A 13,791-nucleotide genomic window follows, 5' to 3' on the forward strand; every position below is an offset into this window, starting at 1 on the left:
AGGAGCAAACTGACTTGAGATTGAATCTCAGCTCTGCTTTTCCTAGCAAGGCAAGACATACTGTGTAGGAGATAAAGATTGATGGAGGACTCTGGGCCAAAAGAATACAAGGACTGGGTTCAGGCTTGGTCTTTAATGTGGGAGTAAGGTGGTGGGATAAGACTGAATCCATTGTATTTGCTCTGATGGGGACCATTAGGAACAGGACTCTAAGAGGAATATGGTGGAGTGTAAGTGCAAAGGCATCTGGATTGTGGAGAAGAGGCCACAAACACCTAAAGGAAATGAAGCCCTTCAGATTGTTACCACTGCCTGCAGCTAGACACAAGCCAGGCAGAAAAAAGGCAGGGGCAGGGTCTACCTGGGACCCTTTGTTGAAGAGATACATTAGGAAGGATTTTGATTCATGACCGTACACTGTCCTCCAACCTACATTTGCAGATATTTGCACGCTTGTGCATATTCATGAACATACACACCCCCATTCTCTCTCTCTCCCACCCCAACTCTCTCACTCTCACTCATTCTTACTTTCACTCTGTCACTCCCACTAAACTCTGTCACTCAGGTTCTGGAGCCATCTTGGGCTCACGTCTTTGTCCTCAAATCTTACATAATGCCTGGGAAATTCCCTGAACCAGTCAATAGCTTTGTCACCTTTGCTATGTTATTTCAGCTATGACTCATTTTCCCTCTTGAAAGATAAGAACTATTACCACTGTAGGGTGGTTGTGAGATTAATGAGATAAAATATGAAAGGTGCTTAGCAATGGCTGCCTGTGACCATGAGTGCCTTCTTCCCACAAACCAGTGGGTTCCTGTCCCCTTTGCCACCATAGGAATGCATCCACGGCCCTTTGCACACAGAGCTCTTTCATTCCTTGGAGACTCGCTGGGTGGCTGTGCGCCTGGAACAAGAAAACAAAGTGCCTTTCACATTGCTGCTCTCATTCTTCCTCACAGAACCCTAAGAGGAAGGAATAATTTTCTCCCTTTTATAGCTGGGGAGTTGAGGCTCAAAAAATAAAGCAACTTCCACAAGGGCCCAAAATGATTGAACTGTACAGCCCAGATAGTCACGTAACTCCAGAGCTCGAGGGCTTTCCTCCATGCCTGGCCCCTGCCCTAAAATGCACCTTGCATTATCTAGCATATGTTTCTGTTATCTATGCCCAGTCTAGGAAGTGGGTATTCTCATTTGGTTAAACGGATAGTTATGATTTACTAAGAAGTCCATGCTTGGTACACCAAATTAACACTAATCATGTCTCAGCCAACACTAATCATGTCTCAGCCTTCTTAAGTGACTGAGACATGATTAGTGTCCAGATGAGAATTCAGATGTGCTGAATTCTCTCTATCACTAGACTCTAGGATGCTCGGGGTTAGAAATCTTGTTTACTATGTCTATATATTGAGACAGGCTTTCACTCTGTCACCCAAGTTGGAGTGCCGTGGCATGATCATGGCTCACTGCAGGCTCAACCTCTCAGGCTCAAGTGACCTTCCCACCTCAGCCTCCTGAGTAGCTGGGACCACAGGCATGTACCACCATGCCCAGCTAATTTTTTTTTTTTTTTTGTAAAGACAGGGTCTCACTATGTTGCCCAGACTGGTCTCGAACTCCTGGGCTCAAGCAATTTGCCTACCTCGGCTTCCCAAAGTGTTGGGATTATAGGTGTGAGCCACAGCACTTGGCCAGAACTTATTTATTTTATTACAGTTTTATCCTCGTGCCTTGCCCTAGGGACACATGATAGATGCTCACTCAATTCATGTTGGTTGAATATATAAATAGATATTTTATAAAGAAACATTCACATTCTGAAGTGAATTGAATCTGAACCTTGTTGAGAGAAGGAGAAAAGGAAATAAAAGCATTCCCGTGAGACCAATGTACACTCACTCACTCACACACACACACACACACAGACACAGACACACACAATCCTCTCAATATGAGCCCCTCGAGCTACACACATCCTCCATTTCTGAACACATGGACATGTGCATATTCAACTGTTACTATTTAACTATTTTTCAGTTTGTGAAGAAATATGGGAACCTTTTTAGCTTGGAGCTTGGTGACATATCTGCAGTTCTTATTACTGGCTTGCCCTTAATCAAAGAAGCCCTTATCGGCATGGACCAAAACTTTGGGAACCGCCCCGTGACCCCTATACGAGAACATATCTTTAAGAAAAATGGTAAGTTTCTTGGGCAACGAAAGGTGAGTGTTTGATGTTGATAGTCCTATAGTCTGTTAAAGGCACCTTGATGATTGTAATTTTCCAACACTCCTAGAAACCAGCCCCATAATAAACTTCCTGCCACTAAAGGAAGCTGGCTATTCACATTTCCTGATTGAAGTCACTCCCTCAGAAGATTTGATAAGATCATCCCTCACTGGGATTTGGGAGAAGCCACATGCCCTGCGCAAACCTACTCTGGATGCTTTTATAATGAAGTAACCACATTACCCATTTAGAGCAGAGGGACGTGTTCTCTCTGTTTTCCTCTTCCAACCCTCTCTCCTTAGGAAAATGGATGTGGATCTTCCTTCTTCTGCTGCAGCTTTTTCCTATCTCTATTTCCTTATTCTCTTTCATTAAGATTGTGCCACACAGAGGATCTTAAGCCTTCTGGTCTATGATAGAACAGATTGGCACGAACACTTAAAATTACCATTAAATATACTGAAACATTTAAAAATTGAAATGAAAATCTCAAATCTATTATTCTATTAAAGCACCACTTTTAGGTTTGAAGGGGGCCAGCCCTTCCACACCTGTGAGTATTTCTCATCAGGTGGGACGAGAGACTGAGAAAAGAAATAAGACACAGAGTCAAGGTATAGAGAAAGAACAGTGGGCCCAGGGGACCAGCGCTCAGCATACCAAGGACCTGCACCGGCACCGGTCTCTGAGTTCCCTCAGTATTTATTAATTACTATTTTCAGTATCTCAGCAAGAAGAATGCGGCAGGGGAGCAGGGTGATAGTGAGGAGAAGGTCAGCAAGAAAACAGGAGCAAAGGAATCTGTGTCACAAATAAGTTCAAGGGAAGGTACTATGCCTGGATGTGCATGTAGGCCAGATTTATGCTTTTCTCCACCCAAACATCTCAGTGGAGTAAAGAATAACAGAGCAGCATTGCTGCCAACATGTCTCGCCTCCCGCCATAGGGTGAGTTTTCTCCTATCTCAGAATTGAACAAACGTACAATCGGATTTTATACCAAAACATTCTGTTCCCAGGGGCAGGCAGGAGACAGTGGCCTTCCTCTATCTCAACTGTAAGATGCTTTCCTCTTTTACTAATCCTCCCCAGCACAGACCCTTCACGGTTGTCGGGCTGAGGGACGGTCAGGTCTGTCCCATCCCAGGAGGCCATATTTCAGACTATCACATGGGGAGAAACCTTGGACAATACCCGACCTTCCAGGGCAGAAGTCCCTGCGGCTTTCCGCAGTGCATTGTGCCCCTGGTTTATCGAGACTAGAGAATGGCGATGACTTTTACCAAGCATATTGCTTGTAAACATTTTGTTAACAAGGCACATCCTGCACAGCCCTAGATCCCTTAAACATTGATTCCATACAACGTATGTTTTTGTGAGCGCAAGGTTGGGTCAAAGAGATTGGGGCAAAGAGGTTGGGGCAAAGTTACAAATTAACAGCATCTCAGGGCAAAGCAATCGTTCAGGGTACAGGTCAAAACGGAATTTCTTATGTCTTCCCTTTCTATATAGACACAGTAACCGTCTGATCTCTCTTTCTTTACCCTACAAGGTGCTTCTCATTTCTTAGAAATATTTCATCAGTTAATTCTATATCCATTCACTGTATTATCTGCCTTGCGAAGCACAGTACTAGGCATGAGTGATGTAATAGTGAGAAGAATAGATAAAATCCATATCCTATGTAGTTTATATTCTATGCAGAAAGAAAAGTAATATCAGTTAACTATAATAGTTAGAAACCTACAGTGTTACGAAGTCAAGTTTAGGATGTACTTATTAATGCAGTCCTGGGATGCAGAAAAAGTAAACAAATATTCATTTAATAAACTGGTGAAGCAACCTGGCAGAGAGAAGCCTTACCTGGCTTCAAAGACATGCCAGGTAAGGCAGCTGTCTCTCCATATCTTGGTTCAGCAAATTGGGGCCAATGTCAGACACAGAATATGAAAAGTCCCTGAAGTGAAAAGGACGGGGAACTTGAAGAAACGAAAGGTGGCCAACATGACAAGCATGGGGATTAAAAGGAGATAATTAAAGGGAGATGAAGCTACTGAGCTTGGCTAGAAATAGTTCCTGCAGGTTCCTGTTAAGGATATTAGTTGTTATCCTAACATTAATGGAAGCTCTTGAATGGCTTTAAGTAGAGAAGGGAATTATATTTACACGTATAGTTTTAGGTTTTATTTAGGCTGCCATTCAGAGAATAGAAGAAAAGGAGCAAGGGACTTTTGTAGCATTTTAGGTTACAGACAGTGGTAGCTCGGGCTAGGGAGGTCCAATAGCAGTAGGGAAATAACAGTGGGTTAGACCAAGCTAGCATCAGTGAAGATCTGGATTTGAGATATCCAGGAATTACACCTCTTAAGACATGATGACATAGGTGCAGGGAGAAGGAGGTGTTGAGGTGACACTCAAATGGGTAGATGATGGAAAGAAGGAACACTTAGAAGAGTACAAGGTATTTGGTTTAGTTGGGCATGGGTGAAAAGTCGTATGGAGAAAATTGTGAGTTCAATCATGGATATGCTGAATTCAAAATACCTTTAAGTCAGCAAAGTCAAGCAGGCAGTGTTGCATATATGCTTCTGGAGCTCAGGGACAGAAATAGATGGTCACTATCAATAGATGTTATTTAAAATTTTAGGAGTTGATAAGATTTCTCAGAAACAGAGTATAGGGTGAGAAAAATAAGAGGTTTTAAATGAAGAAAAAGTTCCTGAAGAACTCTACCATTTCAAGATTTAATAGAAGATGAACCAGCAAAATATATAGGAAGTTGCTGGCAGAGAATTAGAAAGAAAATCTGGCGACAGTGGTATCCTGAGCACCACTGGAAGGCAGTATTTCAAGAAAGAAGTGTCTGCTGCTGCTGCAAGTAAGACGAGGTCAAAAGGTATCCCTGGATGTGACAACAAGGAGGACCAATTCAGTGGGTAAGAAGGCCATAGTCAGATATTAAAAGGTGTTGAGGAGTGCTCTGGAATTGAAGAAATTGAAAGGAGTGTGGCATTACCTGTGTTATAAAACAAATGATGATCTGTCAAACACACCAAAATTTTTTTTTCTTTGCTTGTACTCTTCTTTCTGTATGGAACTTTCACTCCTCCTTGATCTCTTGATTCCTTACATCATCTTTTAATGTCCAGGTTAGATAGGACCTCTCCTATAAAGCCTTTCTTAGCCTCCTTAAGAGTATGGGCGTTGTCTTATCTATTAGTGCATTCCTAGTGTTTAGCATAACATAAATACTTAACTTTACTTATGTAACTAATAATCAAAGCATGGGCTTTGGAATAAGGCAGACCTGAAATTGAATACCTGTTTAGTTGCTTACTGTGAGACCCTGTAAAGTGTGTTTTATCCTTTATCTCTTGTTTCTCAGTTTTTTCATTAGAAAATGTGTGGGTGGGGGTGGTAATAATTATACCTATCCCAGAGAGTTTCTATGAGTACTAAATTATATAATGCATAACAAAATACATATTAAAGTGCCTGCCATTGCAAGCAATCAGTAATATTAGCCATTATATCCATTGCTTTGGGATTATTTCTCTGGGCAGTTTTCAAGTGCCTTAATGATCTTCTCCTGTCCTTCATCTGATACACATCCCCATATCATTTGCTGGATATTCACATTATGGAATCAGAATACCGTAATGTTGACTTTCTTTTTCCCAGGATTGATTATGTCAAGTGGCCAGGTATGGAAGGAGCAAAGAAGGTTCACTCTGACAGCACTAAGAAACTTTGGTTTAGGAAAGAAGAGCTTAGAGGAACGCATTCAGGAGGAGGCCCAACACCTGACTGAAGCAATAAAAGAGGAGAACGGTGAGCATTGCGTATGACAGATGTGAGAGACTGTGGCCCATTTGTTCACTGGACAGATACTTACTAAGTGAGAAAGTGCTTGTTCTATGCCCAGCACTGTGCTAGGAATGGAAGATAGAACAGTGAAAAACTCCGTCCTCAAAGAGCTTTAGAAGTAAATACACAAAGATGGGCACTAAACACATTACTGAATTTAAGCCCTGGTCCACAGTTTGACTTCCCTGGAGCTGACTGAATACTTGTTGTATGTCAGATGCAGTGTAAGGTCATGTGGCCAGAGCCTCATATATGGTTCTGCACTAGGTATGTCTTATGCCATGTAAAGTAGACCCTCAGTAGGAAATGGAGACAAATCCATCAGAAGGATCCATCTTGCCCTTCCTCCACCTTCAGGACAGCCTTTTGACCCTCACTTCAAGATCAACAATGCAGTTTCCAATATCATTTGCTCCATTACCTTTGGAGAACGCTTTGAGTACCAGGATAGTCAGTTTCAGCAGCTGCTGAAGTTACTGGATGAAGTCACATACCTGGAGGCTTCAAAGACATGCCAGGTAAGGCAGCTGTCTCTCCATATCTTGGTTCAGCAAATTGGGGCCAATGTCAGACACAGATGGGTTTTTCCTTTTAGTTTTTTGTGGATTTTTGAAGCTAAAATATAACCTTTCAAAACTGATTTCAACACAAACTTATTTGAAATCAATCTGTTGACTTTAGTTTTTTAAATAATATGGAATATTTATATGCAAAACCATTTCTAACATGCATGTAAAGTACAACATGTTATATGACACACGCCTATCCAACTATGTTGTTCTTTTTAAAAAGAAAAACAATATCGCTGTTCCCCTCGAGTCTCTCCTCGCTGTGTCCTTCCCCAACTCATCCATTTCCCTCCTCCCTCGGATGTTCTTTTCTGCATTCGCTTTCTTCCTCAGCAAGTTGCTTTGAGATTCATCTGTGCTGGTTGTTCTTTTTTAATGCAGATTAGTATTTCATTGTATGAATGTGCCATTTTTTGTCAATCTGTTCTGTACTGATGGACATTTGTTTCCAAGTTTTGGATGCTATGAATAAAGCTGCCATGAACATTGTTGTGCAAGTGTTCTTGTGGTTACATCCACTCATTTTTTTTTTATATCTGTATCTGGAGATAAAAGATGTTTAAAGATTGCCAAGCTCATTGCATTATTTGCCTGCCCACCAGCACTTAATATCATCAATCTTCTAATTCCGTAGAGTATAGCCGTTTGGAGTTCAAACTCACTTCTCCCTTGGTGGGCCCTGCACTCCAATTTTTGTCCCTCTAAGCCTTTGAGTCTTTGTCAAAAACTCTGCTCGGTTTCTTGGTTCCTCAGACACTTTTCGGAATTTGGAAGACATTTCTGGGAGCCGGGGGGTGGGGAGAGAAGTTGACCCCAAGTATTGGGTTCATCCCCTGGGCTTTCTTCTTCCCCTAAGCCTTATCCTGGAAACTACCTCACTGCCTTGATTTGTATGTATGTGTGCTTAAATGTTTACACATATATCTTTTTCATCTTTTCTTGGTGTTCTCAGTAGAAAGAGTGCCCTTGAATTATGCAGTATGCCATTATCAAAATTTTTAAAAATTTCCTTGGTTTTAAAAAATGACTTTATTTTTGAAAATTACAAATATATATAAAAGAATACAATCATGAATCACTGTGTACTCATCAATGAGCTCTAACAATTATCAACACATGGCCATTTTCACTGTATCTGCATCTATGCCCTACTACCACATTCCCACTGTCCCTGAATTATTTTGGAGCAAATTACAGACCTCAATTATTTGATACATAAATATTTCAGCATATATTTCTAAAAAGACGCATTTTAACAAAAATAAAATACCATTGTGCCTGAAAAATATGAACAATAGTTATTTAATGCCTTCAAACACTCAACCAGTGCTCAGATGTCCCCAGATATCTCTTAAGTATTTTTTTTGGTGGCAAGCTGTTGGGGTGGTGAGAAGTGGTCCAAGGCTGGATATATTTTTGACAGAGAGCTGAACTATTTTGCTAGAGGGGTGAGAGAGAAAAGAGGGGTCAAGGATAACCAAGGTTTAAGTGTGAGCAAATAAAAGAGATGGAAAGAGAAGATGGTTTCTGTTGTCCTAAAAAGTAAAAAAATGGCACCATGTTACCTGCATGATTGTTTTGTTTTTCTCAATTAGCTCTACAATGTCTTTCCATGGATAATGAAATTCCTGCCTGGACCCCACCAAACTCTCTTCAGCAACTGGAAAAAACTGAAATTGTTTGTTTCTCATATGATTGACAAACACAGAAAGGATTGGAATCCTGCAGAAACAAGAGACTTTATTGATGCTTACCTTAAAGAAATGTCAAAGGTAAGAAAACCAAAGTCATTTTGTATTTTGTTCTTAGAGCACAAATAGGGGTATATTAGTTTCCAACTGCTGCTGTAAAAAATGATCACAAACTTGGTGCCTAAAATAGGAAAGATTGATTCTCTCACAGTTCTAGATGTCAGAAGTAAGAAATCAGCTTCACTGGGTTACAGGTAAGGTTTTGGCGAGGCTGGATCTCTTTGGAGGTGCTGAAGCAGAATCTGTTTCTATTACTTTCCCAGCTTCTAGGAGCCGCCTATGTCCCTTGGCTTGTGGTCCCCTCCTTCATCTTCAAAGCGAGAAGCACAGCATCTTCTCTTCTCTCTGGTATCTGCTTCCATCCTGACATTCTTTCTCTCTGACTTTGACCCTCTTCTTTCCCTCTAATAAAGACTATTATGATAACACTGGACCCACTGGGATGTGCCAGGATAATCTGCCCATCTCAAAATCCTTAACCACATCTGCAAAGTTCCTTTTTCCCTATAAAGTAACATCCTTAGGTTCCAGACATTAGGATGTGGATGGATATCTTTGTGGGTCATTACTCAGCCTGCTACAGGAGTAAAAATAGGGGCAATATTTCAGAAAATGTAGGGTAGCATTAACTCAGGATTGATGATGCAATTAGAGATAAAGACAAGGGTTAATGACATTTGGTTTGAGGTCCTGTGAATGCCCAAATACAGCCCTTTCATCCCCCATCCCCTACCCTCTACTGTTATTTGGAGGTATACACAAAGGGGGAACATAGCAGTTAATCCTCAAAGCTCTGTTCTGTCATTAGTTGGGCCTGGACCCAATGACCTACCCTTTTCTCAGCCCCCATAGGGAACACAAGTAAAGCTGAGTTGGATGCCAGAGTTTAAAGGCCAACTTTATTAAGGCCTGTGTTGGGCTTTGCCTTCCCTTCTGTTTTGTACCTTTCACTTTCCAACATTATAGGCCAGAGGTGAGGAGGAAACCAAATTGAATGCATGACCTTTAACACAGTTACCCCTCTGGTTAACACATATCACTGCATCAATACTGTCATCTTTACACATCAGGAATTGGGTCCTACTTCTGGAGTGGAAAGAATGGTGGATTTCTTTCCCTCTTATTTCACCTTATTGGTATGACATTCATAGAAGTATTATTTTCTCTTCAGAGGAGGAGACTCACTATATGTTGTGCAGGTAAGGAAGGGACCATTAACATCAAGAGCAACATTGGACAAATTGAAGTTTCCAGAAGATGATGGTAAAGATGACAGAGTATCATGAGGAATGGTTGGTAGAATCAGTGAGGTTCAGATTGGAAAGGAAAAGATGAATGAAGAGATATGAGAATTGTTGTTCGTAAGAGAAATTCCATTTGCCTTTTCTGTTATCAGTACAAACATTTGTTGAGTATTTGCTCTGTGTCCTTGCATTCATATAATTCATAATGCCCTCTTAAGGGGTGTGCACTCCTATTTCCAGTGTATAAAACAGGAAACTAGAACAGAGAGGTTAAGTAACTTGCCCTAGGTCACACAGCTGCTAATTGAAGTGGTTAATATTGGAAGCCAAATCTGTCTTATTCACATCCCATTCTCCTTTCACTGTACTAAAAGCTTTCCCCAAATTACAGGCATAAGAAAATAATTGTCTTGATTTTCATCCATCCAAAGGTGTCCAGCACTTGGGGCAGGACAGTGCTAATGATATTGCTGTAATAAGAGCCTGCCTTCTGAAGAGGCCAAAGGGAAAATGTTTCTTTTGGGGACCTTTTCTTCCAAATGTCCTCCTAGGGAGAAGCCCCTGTGTGTTACGGCAATCAGGAATCCTCTGAATAAACCAATAAATAACATTAAACATTGTGTTTTCTAGCACACAAGCAATCCTACTTCAAGTTTCCATGAAGAAAACCTCATCTGCAGCACCCTGGACCTCTTCTTTGCTGGAACCGAGACAACTTCCACAACTCTGCGATGGGCTCTGCTTTATATGGCCCTCTACCCAGAAATCCAAGGTGAGCATGTCAGTGAGGGAGCCTGGACCAGGACAGAATAGTGCCTCCTGGGACGTGCTGCCTGAAGTTGGGGCCAGAAGATAGCATTGTAGGATAAAAAGAGAGGCAGAACAGTCATGAGTGATGAGGACTTGGAAACTGCACATTCTTCACATTTTCTGTCTGAATTGTGATGGGCCCAGGTAATACAAACGTAAGAGAGAATCCCTGTCCTCAAGAAGCTCAGAGGCAAGAGGGAAATCAATGAAGTCAGTCGACATTGAGATAGTTCCAGGAAACAGTTACTTTCTGATGTGAAAGTCTAGTTGTGTCCTTCCCTTCTTTTAAGTGATGCCTTCCCATTTCCTCCTGAATAATGTTCAAGCACTTTAGTCTGGTATATATTACCCTCCGATATGCCCCTTCTGCCTGTCTAGCCTTGGCCCCACCTACCCTCCATGGTGGTGGCCTCACTAAGTGACACGTCACTTTCTTTGCAGTCTATATTTATACCTCTATGTCGTGATATATGCTTTTCCCTCTACTTGCCCAGTTTTCCTACATAGTAAACTCCTAGCTCTTCTTGAAGAACCTGTTCAAGTATACCTCTCTAAGATGTTTCTGCACTTCCCTAGGAAATTATTAGCATTTTCTCCCTCCAGAGATGATGTAATGTGCCTTTATTACTAGGCTTATCATGTATCATCTATATATAGCTTCCCCACAGAGTGTAGTCCACTCAAGAATGATGTTCTCATCATTTTTCTTCCTCCAGCTTCCAGAAAAGTTTGAACATATGGGGCTGGGAACTCTTAACAATACAGTTTTTCAAATTGTGGGTAACTGTTAATTAATGAGGCATAAAATCAATTTACTGGATCAAGACCAACATTTTTTTCTTAAGATAAAAATAGAAAAGATCAGAGTGCTTCCCACGTACTAAGGTAAGTTTGTTTACAGAACTTTATTTTTTTCATCTGTAGCTGCATAACGTATGCTTTATATGTATATTTAGGTATATGCATCCAGGGTCATGCTCAATTAAAAAGGCTAGTAACAAACACACAAGCACTGTATGATTCCACTTACATGAGTCATCAAGAATAGTGAAATTCCTAGAGACACAAAGTAGAATGGTGATGGCCAGAGGCTGAGGGAGGGGATATAGAGCTTCAGTTCTGCAAGATGAAAAAGTTCTGGAGAGTGATTGCCCAACAATGTGAATATATTTAATACTACTGAGCTGTTCATTTAAAAATGCTAACATAGTAAATTTTATGTTACGAGTATTTTACCCCCAAAGAAGATGTTTTTCAAAAATGATAATTTATTTCGCTTTCAGGTAAAAAGAAAATCCAAACTAGGCTTTGCAAAGCCGTTAGGGTTCCCAACTCCTTCCAACTTGCTGCTCTGTTGTGATTAGAATGATGCCCTTGTCAGCACTCTGTAAGACGGCTCACCAACAGGCTTTGCACCAGTAGGAGGCGAAAGGGGGAAGGAAGCGCATATCCTTTCTTTAAGAACTTGTTCCAAGGATTAAACATCACTTCTGCTTACATTCTCTTAGCCAGAATTTAGTAATATGGTCACACTTAGTTACAATAGGACCTGGAAAATATATTCTTTTTTCTCACTCTGTCGCCCAGGCTGGTGTGCAGTGGCACCATCTCGGCTCACTGCAAGCTCTGCCTCCCGGGTTCACACCATTCTCCTGCCTTGGCCTCCCGAATAGCTGGGACTACAGGTGCCCACCACCATGCCCGGCTAATTTTTTGTATTTTTAGTAGAGACGAGATTTCACCATGTTAGCCAGGATGGTCTCTATCTCCTGACCTCGTGATCTGCCTGCCTCGGCCTCCCAAAGTGCTGGGATTACAAGCGTGAGGAAAATATATTCTTTAGCTGGGCAGTCAGGTCTCCAGCTAAAATCTCTATTACTCTAGAAAAAGAGAAAAGAGATAAGACTGCTATAGTTTCTCTCTTTGGCTAGGTGAGCACTCAACCAGTGAAAGAAACTGGGAGCAGTCCTATCTGGTCACACAAATCTCAAAACATCAGTTCACGTAAATCTCAAAACATCCTTAAGACGAAGGTAGATTTATCCTCACTAATCAAATAAGGAAACTGAGGTTTAAAGAGTGTAAGTAACTTACAGCATCAATGTTGTAGAGCAAGAGTTTGCAACCTGATGTGTCTTAACCTCAGGGCCCACTTTCCATTCTTATATGTCTACCTGAGAAATTAGAGTCTGTAGATCTGCTATGGGTTGAATATGTGGGCATAGCCAAGCCCAAATTTATATGTTGAAACCTCATTACCAGTGTGATGATATTATGAGGTGGGGCCTTTGGGAGGTGATTAGCCTTCAGGAATGGGAGTAGTACTGTTATAAAAGAGACTCCAGAGAGCTACCTCACTCCTTCTACTATGTAAGGACACACTGAGAAAATGCCATTTGTATACCAGAAAGTAGGTCTTCACCAGACACCAAGTCTGCTGGGGTCTGAAGTGATGAAGTTTAGCCATGTTAATCCTGGTCATTCCATCCCATAGCCTAACCAGGCTCAAGGAGATTTACAGAGGTGGTAGTTTTCTGAATAAGCCTTTCCATAGGTTAAGAACCATTTTATTTCTTGCAACCTGGTCACTAATTGAAATACAACAGATGACATCTTGGAGACCACTCATACCTCTTTATAATAAAGCATAAAAGTTTAAAAAATAATAGAACGCTTCCCTCTTTACCAGAAAAAGTACAAGCTGAGATTGACAGAGTGATTGGCCAGGGGCAGCAGCCGAGCACAGCCGTCCGGGAGTCCATGCCCTACACCAACGCTGTCATCCATGAGGTGCAGAGAATGGGGAACATCGTCCCCCTGAACGTTCCCAGGGAAGTGACAGTTGATACCACTTTGGCGGGGTACCACCTGCCCAAGGTAATTAAGCAGATCTTCAAGCCCATCTTTTAGATGGGATAGAAACTGAACTTGAGAAGTGACATTTATTCTTCTCCTAAGAAATCATTTAAATGGAAGAAAAAGATATCTTATACCTGATATAATACTAGATTTTCTCCATGTGTAGTCTTCAACTAGATAAATAGATATTGTGGGGAGGGGAGCAGGAAGGATTCCCGTGCTAAATATGTTTAGATAAAGACTAACTTTTCTTTCCTGTGGGGCCTCTCAGTGTTTTTACTATGCTAATGTGCATTGTGAGTCTGTGGGCACGCAGCAGGCAGCAGTTCTAGGTCAGACTTTATCACAGAACACTTTTCTCTGTTTTGGTAGAACATCTCACCAGACTAGGGATCTGCCAAACTTTGGGAAATTCTGCTTCATGATCCTGGGGTTCTAGAATGCTAAAATGTGAA

The 13,791-nt window shown here is 41.3% G+C and overlaps 1 protein-coding gene across 2 annotated transcripts in view; it reads left to right on the top strand.

Moving 5' to 3' along the window:
* CYP2J2 (cytochrome P450 family 2 subfamily J member 2) overlaps window positions 1-13,791 on the top strand; it is a 37,484-nt gene that overhangs the window by 8,645 nt on the left and 15,048 nt on the right. For both annotated transcript variants that reach the window (XR_008649648.2, XM_055234443.2), the window contains exons 2-7: window positions 2,045-2,207; window positions 5,918-6,067; window positions 6,461-6,621; window positions 8,268-8,444; window positions 10,298-10,439; window positions 13,167-13,354. Coding sequence is in view for 1 of the 2 variants with exons in the window: in XM_055234443.2 (XP_055090418.1) it covers window positions 2,045-2,207; window positions 5,918-6,067; window positions 6,461-6,621; window positions 8,268-8,444; window positions 10,298-10,439; window positions 13,167-13,354 (981 nt within the window). In the remaining variant the exon portion in view is untranslated. The remainder of the gene's footprint in view (window positions 1-2,044; window positions 2,208-5,917; window positions 6,068-6,460; window positions 6,622-8,267; window positions 8,445-10,297; window positions 10,440-13,166; window positions 13,355-13,791) is intronic.

This window comes from Symphalangus syndactylus, chromosome 19, assembly GCF_028878055.3.
Source record: "Symphalangus syndactylus isolate Jambi chromosome 19, NHGRI_mSymSyn1-v2.1_pri, whole genome shotgun sequence".
In the NCBI taxonomy this organism is placed as follows: Eukaryota; Metazoa; Chordata; class Mammalia; order Primates; family Hylobatidae; genus Symphalangus; species Symphalangus syndactylus.